The sequence below is a fragment of the Sinocyclocheilus grahami genome, unplaced genomic scaffold, assembly GCF_001515645.1.
Source record: "Sinocyclocheilus grahami isolate Dianchi unplaced genomic scaffold, SAMN03320097.WGS_v1.1 scaffold73.1, whole genome shotgun sequence".
NCBI lineage: Eukaryota > Metazoa > Chordata > Actinopteri > Cypriniformes > Cyprinidae > Sinocyclocheilus > Sinocyclocheilus grahami.
The window spans coordinates 767121-787848 of NW_015505252.1; the positions used below are offsets into that span (position 1 = coordinate 767121).

Here is a 20728-nt window from a genome sequence, read left to right on the forward strand (position 1 = left end):
GAACACAAATTTCATGTTTCCTCCCTTCTGTACAGTATCTAAAGGGAGATCCTTTGGAACACAACATCCCTCCATTTTACCAGCAGCACTCATGATAAAATAATAATCTAGGGCAGCACACAACACACACACACATGGGTGAATCTAGCAGACTGCAGATCTCAACTTGCTTCACTTACACACCCGAGCGCTGCAGAGCCTTTTAGACTTCACAGACCTGTCAGCTCACAGTAAGATCAAGACTGCTGGTGTGGCGGCCCAATTCCCAGATAGGTGAGAGGAGAGCAACGCAGACGCACACCGCCACACCGGCGTTCCAGCCTACAAAATGTTCCCAAACACACACACGCACAGGTTCCTCTGTGGAGAAAACGGCCCAAATCTGCACTAATCACTGTCTGAACAGGAAACACTAGCTCTGTTCCAAAACCTAGTGAGCTGCCTACCTAGACAGCTTTCCTTTGGTCAGAGATACCAGAATACCTCGATGCATTTCAACTAGCTCAGCAAGATTAGTTTCTTTTTAATATATGCATATATTTATTTAATATATACTAATTTAAGTCAACATGAAATTAAAACTGACTATCCTTATTTTTCATGGAATATTGCAGTGTTTATTATAAATCAGTGTGTTTCACTGTTTCTTAATTTGACTGCCTTCTTTTGGCAAAAAAGGTCAGAATACCAAAATGCATTGCAACGCGCACAGTGAAAAATCAGATTACAAATGCTGTTTGGGTGTTTTTTTATAATATGTTTCAAATATATGCACATTTTTATTGAATATATGCTTATTAAAGCCAACATCAAAACTGATAATTCTTATTTGCATGGAATATTGCAGTGTTTATTGTAAATAAATTAGTTTTACTATTTCTTGATTATGATTTATTTGGCAAAAAAGGCCATTTTAAAACTAGTTAGATTATTTTATAATTCTCTAAATATATGCATATATTTAATATATAATAATATAATATATGCTTAGACTCAGCATTACATTAAATCTGACATGAATGTCACAGTGTTTATTATAAATGAATGCATTTCATGTGGACGGCACTATTTCTTAATTATGCTGCCTTCATTTTGCCACATTTTTGGCAACATCGGCCAGAATACAAGAATGCATTACAACGAGCACAGTGAAAAAAAAAAAAAAGATTAAAATTGCTCTCTGATTATGTTTATGATCTAACTATTTAGTATATAATATTTAAAATATTTCATATATGCATATATTTCATATTTATTTCATATATCCTCCTATGTATATATACTCCATACACTTGATGTTCCATTTCAGTTAGGATGCTCCCTTAGAAGGCAGCTGTCTATGTAGAAAGCACTCACTAGGTTTTGGAACAAAGCCCCTGACACACACTTTCTCTCTCTCTCTCAGGTTCTCAGGCGTTAGCTGGTTCTTCTTCTGGTTCCAGTAAGTACCGAACCCTCTTTCATCCTCTCTCTCTGATATGTCAGTCATCCCTCGCTCTCTCTTTCTTCATTGTCTCTGTGCTCCATCCCTCGTTATGTCTTCTTCATTTTTCATGGGCCACCCGTCCTGTGGCTTTCATCATCGGCAAACCGCTGAAACTAGCCGCAATTCAGCCTAACATCAGAGAGGAGGAGGAAGAAAGATAAAGAGATACAGAGGAAGGAACAGAGAGAAGCAGGAAAGATGACGTGATTCCTTGAGGGTTCAAACAGAATAAGAAATATTAAGAGATTCACTCTGAAGACACGCCTACAGCATCACATGCACTAAACACACACAATATCAGCCCACATCTAAGGGATTTCCCAGAAAACAACAGTACAGCTGGTGGGTCGATCGCAAGACACAGCCCTACTGAAATTCACCCCCCAAAAAAAACTAGTTACGGGAGTTATTGTTACAACAATAAAACTAAAACAATAAAAACTTGGTGTTGTTATTGTTGACTAGAACCATTAAAAATCTTTTTTGTTAATTGAAATAAAAATATTATATTAAAAAACTTCCTCAGAAGGACTATGTTTACCATGGTAAAGCTTTCTAATGGGTACCTACAAGACGACGGTAAAGTGTAATTTTGCTACTTGTAGTTTCAGCTGTCTTTTAGATTAGATGCTCATTTTTGCCGTTATCATCACATATACAGCAGGACACTGGAGCTGAGGATCCAAAATTCACTTTTTAGTGAATTTAGTGAATTTACAGCGATTTAACTGGCCAATTACTCACTACAGTTGCATTTGACGCTTGTTGAGTGGGTGCAGATCGAGGACGTGTTTGTATGCATGTGAACGTATTTCAAACACAGACCTGAAGGATCTCAAAGCACTTATAACTGCAGAACGGTTTGCAAAACACATGCGGTTTAACTCTGCCAGAAAGTTTTCTCAAACTCGTTTGACTTTATGCGTTGTGGCGAAGCATGTTTCAAGAAATGCTGAGTAGATCCCTGTCCGTCCTGTCGCCGTAGTCATAGTCTAATTTTAAAACTGTCTGTGTTCCTGAGGAAAAGCACTTAGTGGAAGTGAAGCCCGGGACGCTGCGATGTCAGGACTTTAAGAGCGTTTGTGTAATGTCGTAAAGCTTTAAACGGCCTTCCAGCGACATGATGCTGATGCATCCGATGCATTCAGGAAAATTAGCATGATTCAGTACGGGAGTCAACAGGAAATTATGTCCTCAGAGCCACATTAGAATTAAATTAAAAGGCAGCATAGCAGACAGAGTGTGTGTGTGTTAAAGGAATAGTTCACCCAAAAATTTAAATTTGTTGAAAAATTTACTCACCCTCAGGCCATCCAAGATTTCTTCATCAGAACAGATTTGGAGAAATGTAGCATTCTATCACTTGCTCACCAATGGCTCATCTGCAATGAATGGGTGCCGTCAGCATGAGAGTCCAACCAGCTGATAAAAACATCCCAGTAAGCCACAAGTAATTCACACCACTCCAATCCAGCAGTTAACATCCACTATTAAGTTGTTTTTAAACGGAGTACTCTATCCATAATCTCTCTCCAGTGAGAAGTTGTCTGCTCTGAATCAGGAGAGAAATCTGCACTGATCAAGCACTGTTTACTAGCCAAAACAGTTCAAAAAAGAAGTCTTGATGGATTTCTTTCTTACAAACATGCAGCTTTTAGCTTCTCCAGATGTTAACTGATGGATTGGAGTGGTGTGGATTACTGTGATGTTTTTGTCAGCTGTTTGGACTCTCATTCTGACGGCACCCATTCACTGCAGAGCATCTATTTTTTGAGCAAGTGATGGAATGCTACATTTCTCCAAATCTGTTCCCTTGAAAAAAACAAACTGATTTCGGATGGCCTTAGAGTGAATACATTTACAGCAAATTTTCATTTTTCGGTGAACTATTCCTTTGAGGCATCAACACATGGCTCTTTTTGGGTTGTGTGTGTGTGTGTGTGTGTAGCATATGGCCCAGAGAAATCAAACTCATAGATCATGTCCATGTTTTCTCTCCCCTGTAGTCTAAGGGTCCAAGGGTCTCCCACACAGGGGGAACAACACACACACAAGCACATAACATGCACACACCACACTTACACAAACACACACGCTCAAACGTACGAGAGAGGGAGCTGATATGTAGGCCAGTGTGTGTGTGTGTGTTCCTATTAATGTGTGCTGGATGAATGTCCTTCTGCACACACAGACGCAGGGATTATACGGTCAGTGTGTGTGTGTTCAGACAGGGATTACGAGGTCAGAGCAGCGAGTCTGATCCTCTGGCTGCTGGTTGGTCAGTTGGGCAAATAGCCACAAGAAGTAGAACAAACCAGTACACACAAACATTACAGGAAATGACATCACAGCAAAACACAGTCAGTGAATGATAAATTTGCTTTCATTCAGAAAAATTATCATGATTCAGATAAACATTAATTTTAAGTGAATGATTAATATGATATATACAAAACACACACACAAACGTACATGATCTCTCCTCTTGACAGTCGTGCACATGCATAATGATTTTGTCTTTATATGTTATCTTATGAACAACAAATAACAGGACATTATATGATAGGAAGAATAATCCGCATTTGACTTTGAATGGACTGCAGCATAAAATTAGACTCTGTCTTTAGACCTTGTGTTACTGTAGTTTCAGCTGCAGGTGTTGTTTTCAGATGCTTATTGTTCGTCTTTAATGCCAACAGTGACTGACACTTCAGCTGAAGAATTCACTACAGCTTTAACAGAAGCGCCAGCTTTGAACACAGGTGGGACAGTGTGATCCTCAAAGGCTCCCGTAGTTGTAGCGATAAGTAGTAACCTAGAATATAACGTGTAGAATAATATACTAGGCGATATGAGGTACTATGCAAGTTACTGCCTTAGTGCACTAGCAGAGCTTAATGATGATGTAATGTGCCTTAATCCAACAGAGCGCCATCTGCATCTACATGAGCGCACACACGCAAACACACATGCACAAACACATGCATACTGACAATCTGCATTAAACCGCAGCTTCATAATCTAACAGCATCTCACTTAAGACCTCAGATATTACAAATGTGCTCCGGTTAGATAAACTGATGACGCACTGGAGATGACTGAAATGACTGGCATCCTTTCTGTAATATGCTTAAGCAACATCAGCCACATGTTTTTCTCATTCTTGACTTGTTGCACTGAACTGGCAAACGTGAAGACATTTTTATCTGAAATAAAATAGTACAAATATAACATTAACACTTATATATATATATAACATATATAACACTGTATTTATGATAATAAAACTGCATGCACTGATTTAACGCAATAACAAAAGTAGTATTTTAGAAATGTGTTGTTACTACAAACTGCATCACATTTTCAAAAAATAGTGGGCAATATCAGGGTTGTGCGTCATTCAAAATTGAGTTGAAAATTAAATTCCAATTTAGTTTTTGAATTTAATGTATCAAACAGGATGAACTGCAATTCAGATTTGAAATTTCAAAGTTGACTTTAAAGTTTATCAAAACAAACTGAATGTTTTTAGTTTAAAAGGTTCTAAAAAACTTTAAGTTTAAAGGTAGTTACAGTAGATAGATAGACAGATTAAAAGATTCTAAACATCTAAGCTTGAAGGCAGATAGATAGATAGATAGATAGATAGATAGATAGATAGATAGATAGATAGATAGATAGATAGATAGACAGATTAAAAGATTATAAACATCTAAGCTTGAAGGCAGATAGATAGATAGATAGATAGATAGATAGATAGATAGATAGATAGATAGATAGATAGATAGATAGATAGATAGATAGATAGATTAAAAGATTCTAAAAGTCTAAGCTTGAAGGCAGATAGATAGATAGATAGATAGATAGATAGACAGATTAAAAGATTCTAAAAGTCTAAGCTTGAAGGCAGATAGATAGATAGATAGATTGATAGATTCTAAAAGTCTAAGCTTGAAGATAGATAGATAGAACGATAGATAGATTAAAAGATTCTAAAATTCTAAGCTTGAAGGCAGATAGCTAGATAGCTAGATAGATAGAACGATAGATAGATTAAAAGATTCTAAAAGTCGAAGCTTGAAGGCAGATAGATAGATAGATAGAACGATAGATAGATTAAAAGATTCTAAAAGTCTAAGCTTGAGGGCAGATAGATAGATAGATAGAACGATAGATAGATTAAACGATTCTAAAAGTCTAAGCTTGAAGGCAGATAGATAGATAGATAGATAGATAGTCACTCATGAATTGAAAGGGAGCCGATTATTCTGAATTTTGCACATCCCTGCATGTTAAGCAGTATGCTAGTACCCCGTTCTGAATATTTTAATACACAGATTGAACATGAATTGAATTCATAACCGCCTCTGCACTGCAGAATGGGATTCCAGTTGACACTAGCGCCCCCCCCCCCCCCCCCCATGTGCAAACTAGAATATTTCAAATGCAAGCGGTTTTGTAAAGCTCAGCACTTTGTGTGTGTGCGCGTGTATTCCATGCTGACTCTGGTTTCTCTAACCCGTTTCTATTACACTCACCCCGCAAATCCCATTAGATGCCCCTCCTGAACACCACTTCCCACCAGCTGAAATCGAGCCTAAGGCACTTTATACCACTGTGGAAGCCCCGCCCCCTACCACACCCCCTTCTCATATTCTCAGTGAGGACACGCCCCACAAAGCCACACCCCTGGAGGAGGGGCCTGTTCACGCACATATAGAAAGCAGAGGTAAGTTACGGGCACTAGTTTGTATGTGCTAGTGTTGTTAGTATGCTATAGAAGCATCTTTCAAACACTTGTTTTGGCAGTCAAAGCACTGTAGCCAAGCCAAGAGCTCAGCGACTCTGCTGCCAGTAAGTCATCTACTCAAACGTACCCCTAGAGGATTGTGGGTAACGGCTCCAAAGCAGTGTGCGCAGTGGGAAATCAATGCTCAATTAGACAGTGTTTTCCCCTGTCAAAATATAGAGTGACTTTGCATCTTTCAGCGCAAAGCGGATTAGGGCGGCCTGCGAATATATAAAGAACCACCACACACACGTGCATTGATCGAAGCGCACATACGCACCCGAGGAATGAATACTGCATGATGTTTAACGAGTGAACGAGAACTCCAGCTTGAGCTCAGATCAGAAAACGTCAAGCTGGCATGAAAAAACGGAGGGGGGAATAAAGCGCTCAGCTGAGACGCGAGACAGAGCAGCTCCTCGGATGGATTTAATAAAGGTGGAGATCTTTGAGATTCCCAGCAGGATACGACATACGTGTGTTGATGAAATTACAGCATGGTCGTTGTTTACACGCAAGCAGTGTCTGTGTACCTCAAACAACACCAATCTGTCATTTTAGATTAATTGCTGTTTGGTTTGTCTGTTTAACGTCATATGCCACTTTTAATGTGTTTAGGTACTACATACACCCTTGCAACCAAATAGAAGATCACTCAGAAGGGCATTCACTTTAGTTTGAAACTAGATTCAAATTAAGAATCACATCAATAAAGCACAGACATAAATGAAACCAATAACTGCTCTTTAGATGTTTCCATTACACAGCTGATTCCATGAAATGCAAAGAAAACAAATGGGTAAATGATTATGTGACTGAAAGTTAAGCTTAATATTCATGAGATGAATAAAACTAAAAATTACAAAAAATATTACATACATTTAATATATATATATATATATATATATATATATATATATATAAAATATTTTATATAAAACATAAAAAAAAATATATATATTATATTTTTATATTTTATATAAAAATTAAATAAAATAAATTAAAATTTATTATTTCCCGAAAATTTCTTATTTTCTAAACCTGGTCTGACTGGTGATTGAAAGTGCTGCACAAAGCAAAATTTTATACAAAAAAGTAGTAAAGATAACTGTCCAAAAAGTAGACAAGGGAAATTAACACACAAAAGAAAAAGTTAATATGTCATTTAGATTATTTCATTCAGATGTGACTTTTTGTTGGTTCTTTTTGGTGTTATGTCATTCTGACATAGCAAGATTTTTAAAGCCCTATAATGCCTAAGTGACATTTCCTTCTTTTTGATAAACTACAGTTCCTGACAGACATAATCACCAACCCAAGCACCCAGGAAAAAACATGTTTCCTGTTGAAAAAGAGAGGACACACCACAGAGAAATTAAGAAACAGCCCGTCAAAGGTATTGTTAGGCCATCAAGAGTTCTGGTAGAATTCTATTATTGTGGTAGATGTGGTTTTGGTGACCTTTTCCTAACCTGTAGTTAATAATGAAAAGTGTAGTAGAGACCACAGAGGAGTTTTGTGGTCTATGGTTGCTATAGATTAAGATCATTGTGATTGAGTATAGTGTGAAAGTCCTATGATGAATGTAAACAGGTTGTTATTTCTGGCTAGTCTGCTTGGTGTTCAATAGCTGTTTGTAAAGCACAACACGGTGTATGTGTTTGTGTGTACATACTAATTTTGTGATTATCTGAATGATTGCACCCAAGCATTCCCTATACCACCCCCAGTAGAGGATTCTGGGAAGGGTGAGGAGATTTCTGGGAGGAAAGAGAGGATTTCTGGGAAGCATGAAGAAGAGTCTGTTGGGCCAATGCCAGAATCTGCGGTGCCAATTCCAGAGCCTGTCAAGCCAATAACGGAATTTCATGAGCCAATGCATAAATATCATGTTCATAACTCAATAACAGAATATCATGAACCAATACAGAAATCTCATGATCCAATAGTAAAACTTCACAAGCCAGTACCAGAATCTCATGAACCAATAGTAAAACCTCATGACCCAATAATGAAACCTCATGAGCCTATGCATAATCCTCATGAGCCAAAAGTAAATCGACATGAGCCAATAGTGAATCCTCATGAGCCAATGCATAAACCTCATGAGCCAACAATGAATCCACATGAGACAATACTGAAACTTCATGAGCCAGTGCATAAAACTCATGAGCCAATAGTGAATCCTCAAGAACCAATAGTTAAACCTCATGAGCTAGTGCATAAAACTCATGAGCCAGCAGTACACCATTATGAGGCAGTGCATAAACCTGATGATCCAATAGTGAGTCCTCATGATCCAATAGAGAATCCCCACAAGACGATGGCGAATCCTCATGAGCCAATGCTTAAAATGCATGAGCCAATAGTGAATTCACATGAGCCAGTCCATAAACCTCATGAGCCAATAGTGAATCCTCATGAGGCAATGCATACACCTCATGAGCCAATAGTACATCATCATGAGGCAATGCATAAACCTCATGATCCTATAGTGAATCCTCACAAGCCGATAGTGAATCCTCATGGGCCAGTAGTACATCATCATGAGACAATGCATAAACCTCATGATCCAATAGTGAAAACTCATGATCCAATAGTGAATCCTCACAAGCTGATAGTGAATCCTCATGAGACAATGCATAAACCTCATGAGTCAATTGTGAAACCTCGTGAGCCAATGCATGAAGCTCATGAGCCAGAGAAACCTCATGAACCAATAGTACATCATCATGAGTTAATGCATAAACCTCATGATCCAATAGTGAAAACTCATGATCCAATAGTGAATCCTCACAAGCTGATAGTGAATCCTCATGAGACAATGCATAAACCTCATGAGTCAATTGTGAAACCTCGTGAGCCAATGCATGAAGCTCATGAGCCCTCATGAGCCAATAGTTCATCATCATGAGCCAATGCATAAACCTCATGAGCCAGAGAAACCTCATGAGCCAATAGTTCATCATCATGAGCCAATGCATAAACCTCATGAGCCAGAGAAACCTCATGAGCCAATAGTTCATCATCATGAGCCAATGCATAAACCTCATGAGTCAATAGTGAAACCTCATGAGCCAATGGTGAAACACCATGAGCCAATGCATAAACCTCACGAGTCAATAGTACATCATCATGAGCCTATGCATAAACCTCATGAGCCAATAGTAGATCATCATGAGCCAATGCATAAACCTCATGAGCCAATAGTGAAACCTCATGAGCCAATGCCTCATGAGCCAATAGTACATCACCATGAGACAATGCATAAACCTCACGAGCCAACAGTACATCATGAGGCAATGCATAAACCTCATGAGCCAGTAGTGAAATCTCATGAGCCAATGCATAAACCTCATGAACCAATAGTACATCATCATGAGGCAATGCATAAACCTCATGAGCCAATAGTACATCATCATGAGGCAATGCATAAACCTCATCAGCCAATAGTACATCATCATGAGGCAATGCATAACCCTCATGAGCCAGTAGTGAAAGCTCATGAGCCAATAGTACATCATCATGAGGCAATGCATAAACCTCATCAGCCAATAGTGAAACCCCATGAATCAATATTAGAATCTCATGGACACATACCAACACAGCCAAAAAGGGAATCTCATAAACCAGTACCAGAGTCAGAGACAATGCATGGATCTGTACTGCCAAAAGTAGAGACAGTTTCATCAGTACACATGTCACATGAATCAGTACCAAAGCATCACATCTTAGGACCAAAACATGAGGATATAAAGTCAGTACTACAGAAACCAAAGGAGTCAGAAGAAGAGGAGGAAGGGTCTCATAAACACACAGCTGTTGAAGGTATGGCTCAGCTGGTAGTTTCAAACGGCCTGTAGTACAGAATGTAGTATAAACCTGTGGATTGCTCAGTTCTTCTCTTTGCTCGTCTAGATCCACACAAACACTCAGAAGAGCATGGTAAAGGAGAGGGTGAAGTAAAACCCATTCATAAGTGGGAGAGAGAAGATGAAGAGAATAAAAAAGGTATCCACGGTGTGAGGTCAACTTAGAGCACATTGTGTGGCTGGTTAAGTCTATCACTGCATATGCATAGTAGTCATTAGAATCCATATTAGCAAGGAGCTGCATTAGCTTCTGTAGCCTGCCACTTTAGACTGTATATATATTATAGTCTATATGGTTGGTAGTGATTTTTTTTGTCCCTGTTAAATGTCTCAAACAATGATTCTATTCACCTCCCTTAAGCATGTGGATGGATAGCTGGAGATTTGCTTGTCGTAGACTCGATTTGCTTTGCTTGGTAGTAGGTTTCTAGATGAACATATTGTAAAAAAAATAAGACTTTTCATTCTCTGAAGCTCTTCTGAAGTTCTTACTATCTGGAGGGCAACAGACCGTACAGCTAAAAGGCATCATATATGACGACTTCAAAGGTGAGAAAGAAATTAAAATGAGCTAAGAAAAGGTAGAAAGAGATTTCAAAGTACAATGTCACAGTATTTAAAAGAATGGGGGAATGTTCTAGATAGAAAACCTTAACATTCTAGATTCTAGAACCTTCGACTCAAATGGGTTCTAGAGCTCACCGTAGTTCATACAATTTAAACACTAACATGCTTTAGTCTCTAGAACTGTAGTTAATGTGTTGTGTGGAACCGTGAGTTGTTTAGAAGGACTAAGTAACTAAATAGTTCTACTCAGAACGTTACAGTGTTTCTGAATTAATTAAATTTTCATTTAGCAGACACTTTCATTGATGTACTGTAGAAATTTCATGCTGCCGCATTTTTTTTAATGAATCAATGAGAGTTATAGAACACAATACAGAATTTTTCAATAGACCTTAGTGAGGGTACCATCACATTTTAGATTTTTTTTTTGCCTTTATTGTGACAGGACAGATCAGAACTGACAGGAAGTGAAGTGGGAGAGAGAGAGGGGCAGGATCGGGAAAGTTCCACGAGTTATGATTTGAACACGGGACGCCCATAGCGTAACAGTACTGTATTTTAAAATTTTAAAAGTCATGTTAAAAAGTTGCGTAAAACGATTAAAGCAAATCTTACCAGCTTTAGAATAATACGAAATTGTTTAACATATGATCATGCTTTTTTGTTTTTAAATTCGATGATATTATCACACATGGCATATGGATTAGCTATTTGGTCTCAGACAAATCAATCCATAATTAATCAGGTTAAATGTCTTTACAATAGAGCTTTGAAAATTTTAGATAGAAAGCAAATAAGATACCATCATTGTCAGATCCTAAGAAAATACAAGATTTTGAGCTTTGCTCACTTTGTCTTTTTTCATTATGTAAAGTTTGTTTAAATGTTTAAATGGTCTTGCTCCTATGCCCTTATGTACATTTTTCGACAGATTGCAGGGAAGCAGTAGATCCACTAGAGCGGCTTCTAGTGGAAACTGTAAAGTTATACATTGTAAAACATCATTTGCTCAGACTGTTCTCTCAGTGAAAGGTGTAAAATTTTGGAATTCATTGCCTGACTATTTAAAATCTACTGTAAATTATAATTATTTTAGGAAAGCCACGAAATCTTGGTTGATACATCGACAAACCTGTAGTCATGTGTAGTGTATTTATATTATAAATTTGTGTACTACTTGTTTATTGTAATTGTAATTTATAAAAGCCCTCCTAGGGACAAGTGTTGCAAATTAGCTTCGGCTACAAGCACTATGGTTACATGCATGGGATGACTGTTTTTACATTTTCATCTATGTTTATTGTATCTGTCCCTAGCAAATAAAACATTAAATAAATAAATAAATTTCGGCACGCTGCCCACAAGGCTATCGGCGCAGACATATTTAATTTTTGACAGGAATGAAAACAAGGCTGTCAGGGATAGAAGTACAGTGTGTTCAATCAATTGTACTGTTGTTTAAGAACATACCGATTGTCAACTGACCAAACATCTTTCCAAGAGACTTTCAGTAGACAAAAATTCCACACAAAAAAGCGTTGAAAGTTGTGAAAATGATTTGTGATCTAGGGCCTTCATACAGCACATGCACTCACAGCCTTGTCTTCAATATGCCATCGAACTTACTAAGGTCTATAATTGGGCTTTAGTTCAATAGAGGTACAGGTAACTGTGAAGAGTTCTAGAACACGTTTCAGTGGAGATGTGAATTAATGGCTAGTACTTTAGAAAGTTCTAGACCACGAGAGGTTGAGCGTTCAAAAACTAAAGACTCGCTGAGTTTGATGTTTGTCAGCATGTCACTCCCTGTCTCCAGCGTTCAAACTCTCATTAATCCCTACATCCCTGCTTCTCAATATAAATGTGTGATATATAAGGTAAGTGTGTTGTGATCAGCTTGTGTGTGTGTAACTCTCATTTATATTTCATTGATTTGCCTGTTCCTATGTGCTGAGACAGGCTCTGTACTGAATTCTCGCTCTCTAGCTTTTAAAGTGCACATAAATATTTAAAAGGCACGTCTAAACTGATAAACAATTCTGAAACAGCTAAGAATTCGTAAAGCTGATTTAAATGGTCTGGTTAATATGCATTTACACATTTTACTTGTATATTAAATACCATTAGATAATGGTTGTGCCTTTAATTGAACTCAAACTGACACATACCGCAATTGCAACATCAGGACCATTAGATTCAGTTATACAATCTTAACTAGGTTTAAATGGTTAATTGTTTTTAAAAAGTTAAAAAGTACTGAATTTATTTGAAATAGAAATCTTTTGTAATTTTCTGAGTGTCTTTACTGTCAATTTTGATCAATTACATGCATCATTGCTCAACAAAAGTAGTACTTTATTTAAAAAAATACATCTTACTATGTACACCTCCACTTTCTAGAACCTCATATCTGTCACGTTGAGGTGAAAGTGCCGTGTAACGCTTGGCAGGCACCGGGTCAGATTCTCAAAAAGGAGCGACACTGAGTGTGGTTCATTGATGCACTCTTTAAAGAGCGCCTGTCCCAGCAGTCAGGAATCTACATTAAAAAAAATTTTTTTTAAAACCTAAGGAGACAGGAAATCCCTCTAAATTAGACGTACTTGGAGAAAAATACCAAGGACGTAATCAGTAGAAAGTTATACACAGACAACTGAATAAAAGAAAAAAAAGAAAAAAAATGCAAGATGAAACAAAACTGCGCTGGACACCACGGTCAGCAAAGTTAAACTGCAACATTATCATCCTGGGAGCGTTATAGACGTAGCGGTGTCTGACTAGGGGCGAGACGTGGGTTGATGACGTCATCGTTTCAGAAAATATACGGATTCACTGTCCACACGAAAACGCAAGGGTGGCGTTTGTAGATTTATCCACTCTGGGACCCGGTTTAAAAAAATATCGGTTTCACTCTCCCAAAACGCCAGATCCGAGTGGACAAAATGCCTATACGATACAAAATGTATGCGTATACAGCTAAACGTGTCTCCGTGTGGACGCGGCCTAAGATATCAGCAACGGCCATTAAAACATCCACATTGGTTGACCACTTCTCAATATAAACAAATAGCATACTTATTCTTTCTAACCACAAAAAAGCAACTACACAATGCAAACAAAGCTTAAAAGTTCAACCTTTTCCCCCCTAACTAATTCTCTCTCTTACTTCTCAGAGTGTAACTGTAATACGATGGGCTCGTTGCACGACCGCTGTAACAGTACCGGCTTCTGTCAGTGTAAAGAGGGCACTACCGGAGTCAAATGTGACGACTGTCTCCCCGGTTACTATTGGAAACAGGGCTGTTTCCGTAAGTACCTCCCTGATTCATTAACCACTTCCTAATCAGACTTCATTCAACTCTACAATCTAATTAACAAATCAATGTCAAAGTGTGCAATTGCCTCTCCATTCTCCTCAGCCAATTTCAAGTTTAAATCAGATATTAATTGGCTCAGTCCTTTACAAGGCTTTTGTTTTGTTGCCGTTTGAAATAAAAGTCACAGAGTAAATAATATAATTACTAGTTCTAGCTTGCAGTCATAAGTTTTTACACAGTGGAATTAAAGCGGCGTTAATTCTACTTTTGAATGACAGAGAAAGGAGAAAGAAGCTTTAAATGAATAGTTCACCCAAAAATGAAAATTTGCTCACCTTCAGGCCATACAAGATACAGATAAGTTTGTTTCTTCATGGGAATTTAGAGAAATATAGCATTGCATCACTTGCTCAGCAATGGATGCTCTGCAGTGAATGGGTGCCGTCAGAATGAGAGTCCAAACAGCTGATAAAAACATCACAATAATCCACAAGTAATCCACACCACTCCAGGCCATCAGTTCAAGTCTTGTGAAGCCAAAAGCTGCGTGTTTGTAAGAAACAAATCCATCAAGATGTTTTTAACTGCAAACCGTTGCATTTAATTAACCATTGATTAAGTCTTTAATCCATAATATTGCTTTCTCCAGTGAAAAAGTCATCTTGTCTGAATCGGAAGAGAAATATGCACAGATCAAGCTCCATTTATAAGCCAAAACAGTCCAAACTAATATATTTTGTTCTGAGAGGACAACGGGATGAATTTTCTCACTGGAGTAAGCCTTATTATGGATTATTTCACTTCACAAGACGTTAACTGATGGATTGGAGTCGTGTTGTGGATTATTGTGATTGCTTAAGATGTGTAGTCACACCATCTACCAGCAATGTCACATTTTTACACTGGGCTACTAGTGACCATTTTACTTTTTGTTTAAAACTTTTTTTTGGCACGGTTTCTGATTCAAACGTTGGAATTTGTTCCAAGTTGTGTAAGCACAAAAAAGGGGTGTGGTCTCATAATGAAGAGGGCGGGATTCATTTGATTTGACAAGAGTCTGACCCCTTCTCACGACGCATTAGATATTTACATCAAAACAGCATATTACTGGTGTCTAATGGGTTTGGCTATTTGTGTATTAAAATTTGTGATTGCTTAAGATGTGTAGTCACACCATCTACCAGCAATGTCACATTTTGACACTGGGCTACTAGTGACCATTTTACTTTTTGTTTAAAAAAATTTTTTGGCACGGTTTCTGATTCAAACGTTGGAATTTGTTCCAAGTTGTGTAAGCACAAAAAAGGGGTGTGGTCTCATAATGAAGAGGGCGAGATTAATTTGATTTGACAAGAGTCTGACCCCTTCTCACGACGCATTAGATATTTACATCAAAACAGCATATTACTGGCGTCTAATGGGTTTGGCTATTTGTGTATTAAAATGATGTGCTGCCATGCAGATTCTAAGCAGCCCTTGTTCATTGGAAACTGGTTTGTGGGGTAATGATCACATTTGTACCTGGATTCCCATGGTGATTCTAGAAGCCCTGCGCACAGCGTTTTCCCTGTGATCCATCTTTAAGATGAAACAGGCCCATGGCCAGAACCGCTAGCACTGTGAGAAGGGAAAACAGAGGAGAATCCATCAGGGACACACTTCCGGAGCTGGATTAGTCACTTTCTTCAAATAGATTTGATTTGTTCTTGGGTTAAGTCGATCTGCATGCAGCGAGTATTTACTGGCTCTGGTAAATGCAGAGGATGAACCGTTTGGTTAATGGAATAAGTTTTTACATAGTTTAGGCAAGTCTTTCAGAACTTTTTGTATTACAATCTCATGACCTTTTCAGTTTTGCAAAAATTTTAGCCCTTCACATACACAGTCTTTTCCTGGGTTATGTTCAGAACGGCACACTTAAAGCTTAATTATCTATATTATACACAATACACTGCCTACTATTTTTAAAGTCTTTTCATGGGAGTAGATGGGCACTGAGTGTTATTTTTTCACAATTTGCTTGTTGCAATTCACTGATTGGTGGAGATTTACCTGCAGAATCATGGGTAATGTAGTTTTTTTACTGAGAAATCCACTGAAATCTTATACCATAAAAAAATTAACACTGTGACAAATATTACTTACAATTAATTCTTCACTCTGGAAATTGAAGGTCAAGTCAGACATGTTGCACTGTGGGATTCAGTGCTCAGTGCAGTGTAATGTAGTAGTAGGTTATCCAGGTATGATATGCATAGTGCATGGAGTAGTATGCTATTCTGAACATAGCCATAGTCATCATCCTCTTTATCATTTTCTGTCCTTTTTCTCACACACACACTCAATTGTTCATTGCTGAGACAGTTTGGGGTCAGGTGTGCAGCACCTGGTCTCATTAGTACCCAGACTTCTGCGACCCATTGTGGCTTTTTAATGACGCCATAAGCCCATGTTAAATATGACACAGATACAAGCCACTAAGCAAATGAGCGTGGCTGTGTGTGTGATAGAGAGGCGCTGCACTACACTACCGGCCAAAAGTTTGGAATAATTTAGATTTTGAAAGGTTTTTGAAAGAAGTCTCTTTTGGTCATAAATGTAAAAATATCAAATTGTTAAGTATTTTTACAGCTTAAAAAAAAGCTGTTTTCTATTTAAATATATTTTAAAATGTAATTTATTGCTGTGATCAAAGCTGTATTTTCAGCATCATTACTCCAGTCTTCAGTGTCACATGATCCTTCAGAAATCATTCAAATATGCTGATTTGTTGCTCAAGAAACACTTCTGATTATTATCAGTTAAAAACAGTTGTGCTGCTTCATATTTTGTGGAAACTATATTTCATTTTATTTCAGCATTCTTTAATGAATAGAAAGTTCAAAAGAACAGCATTTATTTGAAATAGAAATCTTTTCTAACATTATGAATGTCTTTATTGTGACTTCTGATCAATCGTTCTTGCTGAATAAAAAGGTATTGTATCCAGGGTTTTTTATGTTTTATGTATAGGGCTGTCAAGTTTATTATATTATATTAATTAATTATATTAATTTATAATGTGCCGATTAATTAATCAAATTAATCTCAGATTAACAAGATTAATTAACATGCACATCATGTGCCGATTAATTAAAGATAAAGTTATTATTAAAGATAATAGTTATCATTGTGTTAATTTATAAAAACACTGAATAGACATTACAAAAAAGTAGCTTTAGAAAGAAATATTTAAATTCAAAATACAAAAAGTGAAATAAGAAACAATACTCTAAATAAAAAATTAAAAGCGCCAGTAGGTGGTGGCAAATCCCTATCTTGATAAGGGAGTCTTTCAGTCATTCATCGATTCGTTCAAACAGCTGATTCATTCAGAAACGAAGCAAGTGACTGCCTTTATGAATGGCTCACTGAATCACTGATTCATTTAAAAACGTGGATTCATTAATGAAACCTTCTGCTGTGCTGTGTGTTAATCTGAGACGCACAACAGTTCTCCTAGGGATTTATTTTCGCTGGCTAAATTACTGACAATGTGTCTAAAATGTAATTATTCACACCTTTACATTATATTCATTTTTAGGTAAAAACTTCTATGTAAACAATTTTTGTCTTTCTATCAGCCAATGATAATTCTGTTTGTTATAGTAACACATGCAACTTTCACATGCATCTGACTGACAGAAATGCGTGCTTGTATTTCAGCATTGCTGATGATGTTATGGTTATTTTAGCACATAGTTTGCTCTGTAAATTCTGTTCAACAGCATTAAGTTGAAGAGGGTAGCCTAAACTTTATCACTCGACTGAATCTACACATGCATTTTAGATGTTCATGCTCCGTCCACCTCTTTAGAATGAGCGCTGTAGCATATTCCTTCAACCGCAAGCAGCACAATTGTTTCAGCATTGCTAATAATCAGAAATGTTTGCTGAGCAGCAAATCAGCATATTCAAATGATTTCTGAAGGGTCATGCGACGCTGAAGACTAAAAATAATAAATTACATTTTAAAATAAATTACAGAGGTCATATGATGCGATTTCAAGTTTTCCTTTCTCTTTGGAGTGTTACAAGCTATTTGTGAATAGATAAGATCCCTGAAGTTGCAAAGACTAAAGTCTCAAAACCAAAGAGATATTCTTTATAAAAGTTAAGACTGGTCCACGCCCCCCTAAAACACCTCGTTTAAACACGCCCCCACATGTCTACGTCACGATGTGGGAAGATTTGCATAACGCCACTCCCAAATGTTCACGCAAAGAAAGAAGGCGTAACTTTGATTCTCGCTGTAGTATTGTTTCCATGTCATGGAGACGCTGTGTTTAGTTGTGAAAGTGAAACTACTTTGTTTAGCCTTCCAAAAGAGGACACGTCTAGAAATCAGTGTTTAAGTTGTAAGAACACTGTTCCAGAACAGTTCAACCCAAATATTCAGATGTGTGCAACACATTTTACGGAGGACGAGGACTGTTTCCTGGGAGAGCAGCCTACAATGCCGGTGTTCCGGTTAATTCAGTTCCCGTTTCCCCTTCGGCGCGCATGCTGACCCTATACGGTCTATGATGCTGACAAATAATGCTGACTCACAGCCTGTAAGTACGTTTCATATTTAAAGAATTTGCCACTGACAATTCAAACGCGAGTTTTGAGCAGTGTAGAGTAGCGCTTGTTGTTTGTAATTTCTCCGATCATAAATGCAGACATGGTTTTATGTTTGCGCGGCGTGCTGCAACGCAACGTGTAAAAAGACAGTATAAGTCATTATAATCAGTAATTATGTCCCCACTGGATGCAACAAATGCCTCGTTTATAATGGGTTTTAATGTTTTTGTCTCGTCGCTCCAGGACACGGCATCACAGTATGGGTAAGGGACGTAACATTTGCGTCACACGCTTGAAGTATTCGGCCAATCACAACGCACTGGATAGCTGGCCAATCAGCGCACACCTCGCTTTTCAGACCAACGAGTTTTGTAAAAATCGACATGTTTCAGAAAGTCGGGGCATAGAGGAGCAACAATAATGTACAGTATGTGGAAAATAATGTGTTTTTTGAACCTTAAACCGCATAAACACATTTCATTACACCAAATACACAAAATAATGTTCTTTTTTAACGTCATATGACCCCTTTAAAATAGAAAATAGTTATTTTAAATTGTAATTATATTTTACAATATTACTGTATTTTTGATCAAATAAATGCAGAGAATTTTAAAAAATCTGAATTATTCCAAACTAGTCTTAGAGAAAAACGGTGTATTTGCTTGAACATAACATAACTTTTTCCTCATGTTCTCCACAGCGAACGTGTGCGACGATGAGTTACTCTTGTGCCAGAACGGGGGGACGTGTGTTCAGAATCAGCGCTGTAGCTGTCCGCCGAACTTTAAGGGTGTTTTGTGCCAACAGTCGCGCTGCGAAGGAGGCAAAAAGTGCAACGGTGCCAGTGCACTCACGCTGAGCCTGGCACTTCTGCTCTGCCCGCTCCTCGCCACCCTGCTGGGCTCCGCCGCCTCCTGAGAGACCCCTGCTTCCCCACCAGCGGGCACCGAGAGGGCCAGATGCTCAGTATCGCCTTCTACAGGGTGCAGAACGCCCTGCAGGACAACAAGAACGAGAAACAAAGACTCCGGAGGAGCTGGAAATCAATGGAACTCAAAATGTGCGCCTCATATACGCGGAGGATGAATAATACCAAAAACACGTACACATACACAATATCAACAAGAAGTGAGCTTCTTGTGCAATAGCTGCGAAATGTAATACAAACCCCACTTCCTTCACTCTGATTGGTCAATGTAGGGGGCGTGTCCTCAGTGATCGGAGCCTGTATGATGTTTTTAGGAAAGGTCCAGCTTCACGGTTTTTTTTACACTCCCTCGCTGCAGTTTAACATTCAGATGTATGTAACGAGCGCTCACTGTTATTCGCTAAAAAGCAAAGACTATGATATTATTGTGATATTTGTTATATCATGACTATTAAGATTTTAGGCACTGTACTGCTGGTTGTTATAGGAATGTCTGTCGCCACAGTTAGAGATCATTGATATTTACGAAGTATTCGGAACACGAACACGCTATTGAACTCACAAAAGAAGATATCCAATCAAATGGAATTATTATAAACCCACATTATTTGACTATTTTTGGTAGAGAATATTTTTGTTTTGGATCTATATAAGAGGCAAAAGGTTTTATTACACTGTAAACTTTACAGCACACTATAGTACGAGAGTCTATAAGGTAGAGTTTACACTGTCAGGTATTACAGAGGATGAATTTATGCACTAAATGTACCAAGCAGAATTTATTTATTAGATGGCAAACTCAACTGAAATGTATGGGATGGGGTTTATTACACTTTATGGTGAACAGATTTACAAAACTGAAAGAACTGAATGAAATCTTATGACACTGTAAACATTACAGTAAATGTGACTGTTACTTGGCCATGTTTGAGTTGTTTCCGTGTGGATCATTTCTTCAGCACCACATAAAATCACATTTCATAGCAATAACTTTAAAAACACATAATTTAAGCATAATTCCAATTTTAAAACTCACTCTTTATGAACTGTAACGTTTAAGAAATAAATATGCTTGTGTTGTAATTTTAAAAATATTACTGTAAAAAGGAATAAAATGGTTTTCTTCACTATAAAAGGGAAGTAAAAACCTAAAATTATTAA

At 37.7% G+C, this 20728-nt stretch overlaps 2 protein-coding genes across 2 annotated transcripts in view; both read left to right on the plus strand.

Annotated features, from left to right (window-relative positions):
- Positions 1-20510, plus strand: part of LOC107585684 (titin-like) — a 63181-nt gene extending 42671 nt beyond the window's left edge. The window contains exons 4-13 of the mRNA XM_016272813.1: positions 1406-1441; positions 4186-4248; positions 6042-6215; positions 7567-7671; positions 7985-9150; positions 9212-10103; positions 10194-10286; positions 10622-10696; positions 13810-14022; positions 19340-20510. Of these exons, the coding sequence (XP_016128299.1) occupies positions 1406-1441; positions 4186-4248; positions 6042-6215; positions 7567-7671; positions 7985-9150; positions 9212-10103; positions 10194-10286; positions 10622-10696; positions 13810-14022; positions 19340-19557 (3035 nt within the window). The 3' untranslated portion in view covers positions 19558-20510. The remainder of the gene's footprint in view (positions 1-1405; positions 1442-4185; positions 4249-6041; positions 6216-7566; positions 7672-7984; positions 9151-9211; positions 10104-10193; positions 10287-10621; positions 10697-13809; positions 14023-19339) is intronic.
- Positions 9177-11412, plus strand: LOC107585646 (histidine-rich glycoprotein-like). The gene is made up of 4 exons (XM_016272755.1): positions 9177-10103; positions 10194-10286; positions 10622-10696; positions 11160-11412. Exons 1-4 carry the CDS (start codon positions 9194-9196, stop codon positions 11183-11185), a joined length of 1104 nt encoding a protein of 367 aa, XP_016128241.1. The 5' UTR covers positions 9177-9193; the 3' UTR covers positions 11186-11412.
- Positions 20511-20728: the final 218 nt, after the last annotated feature.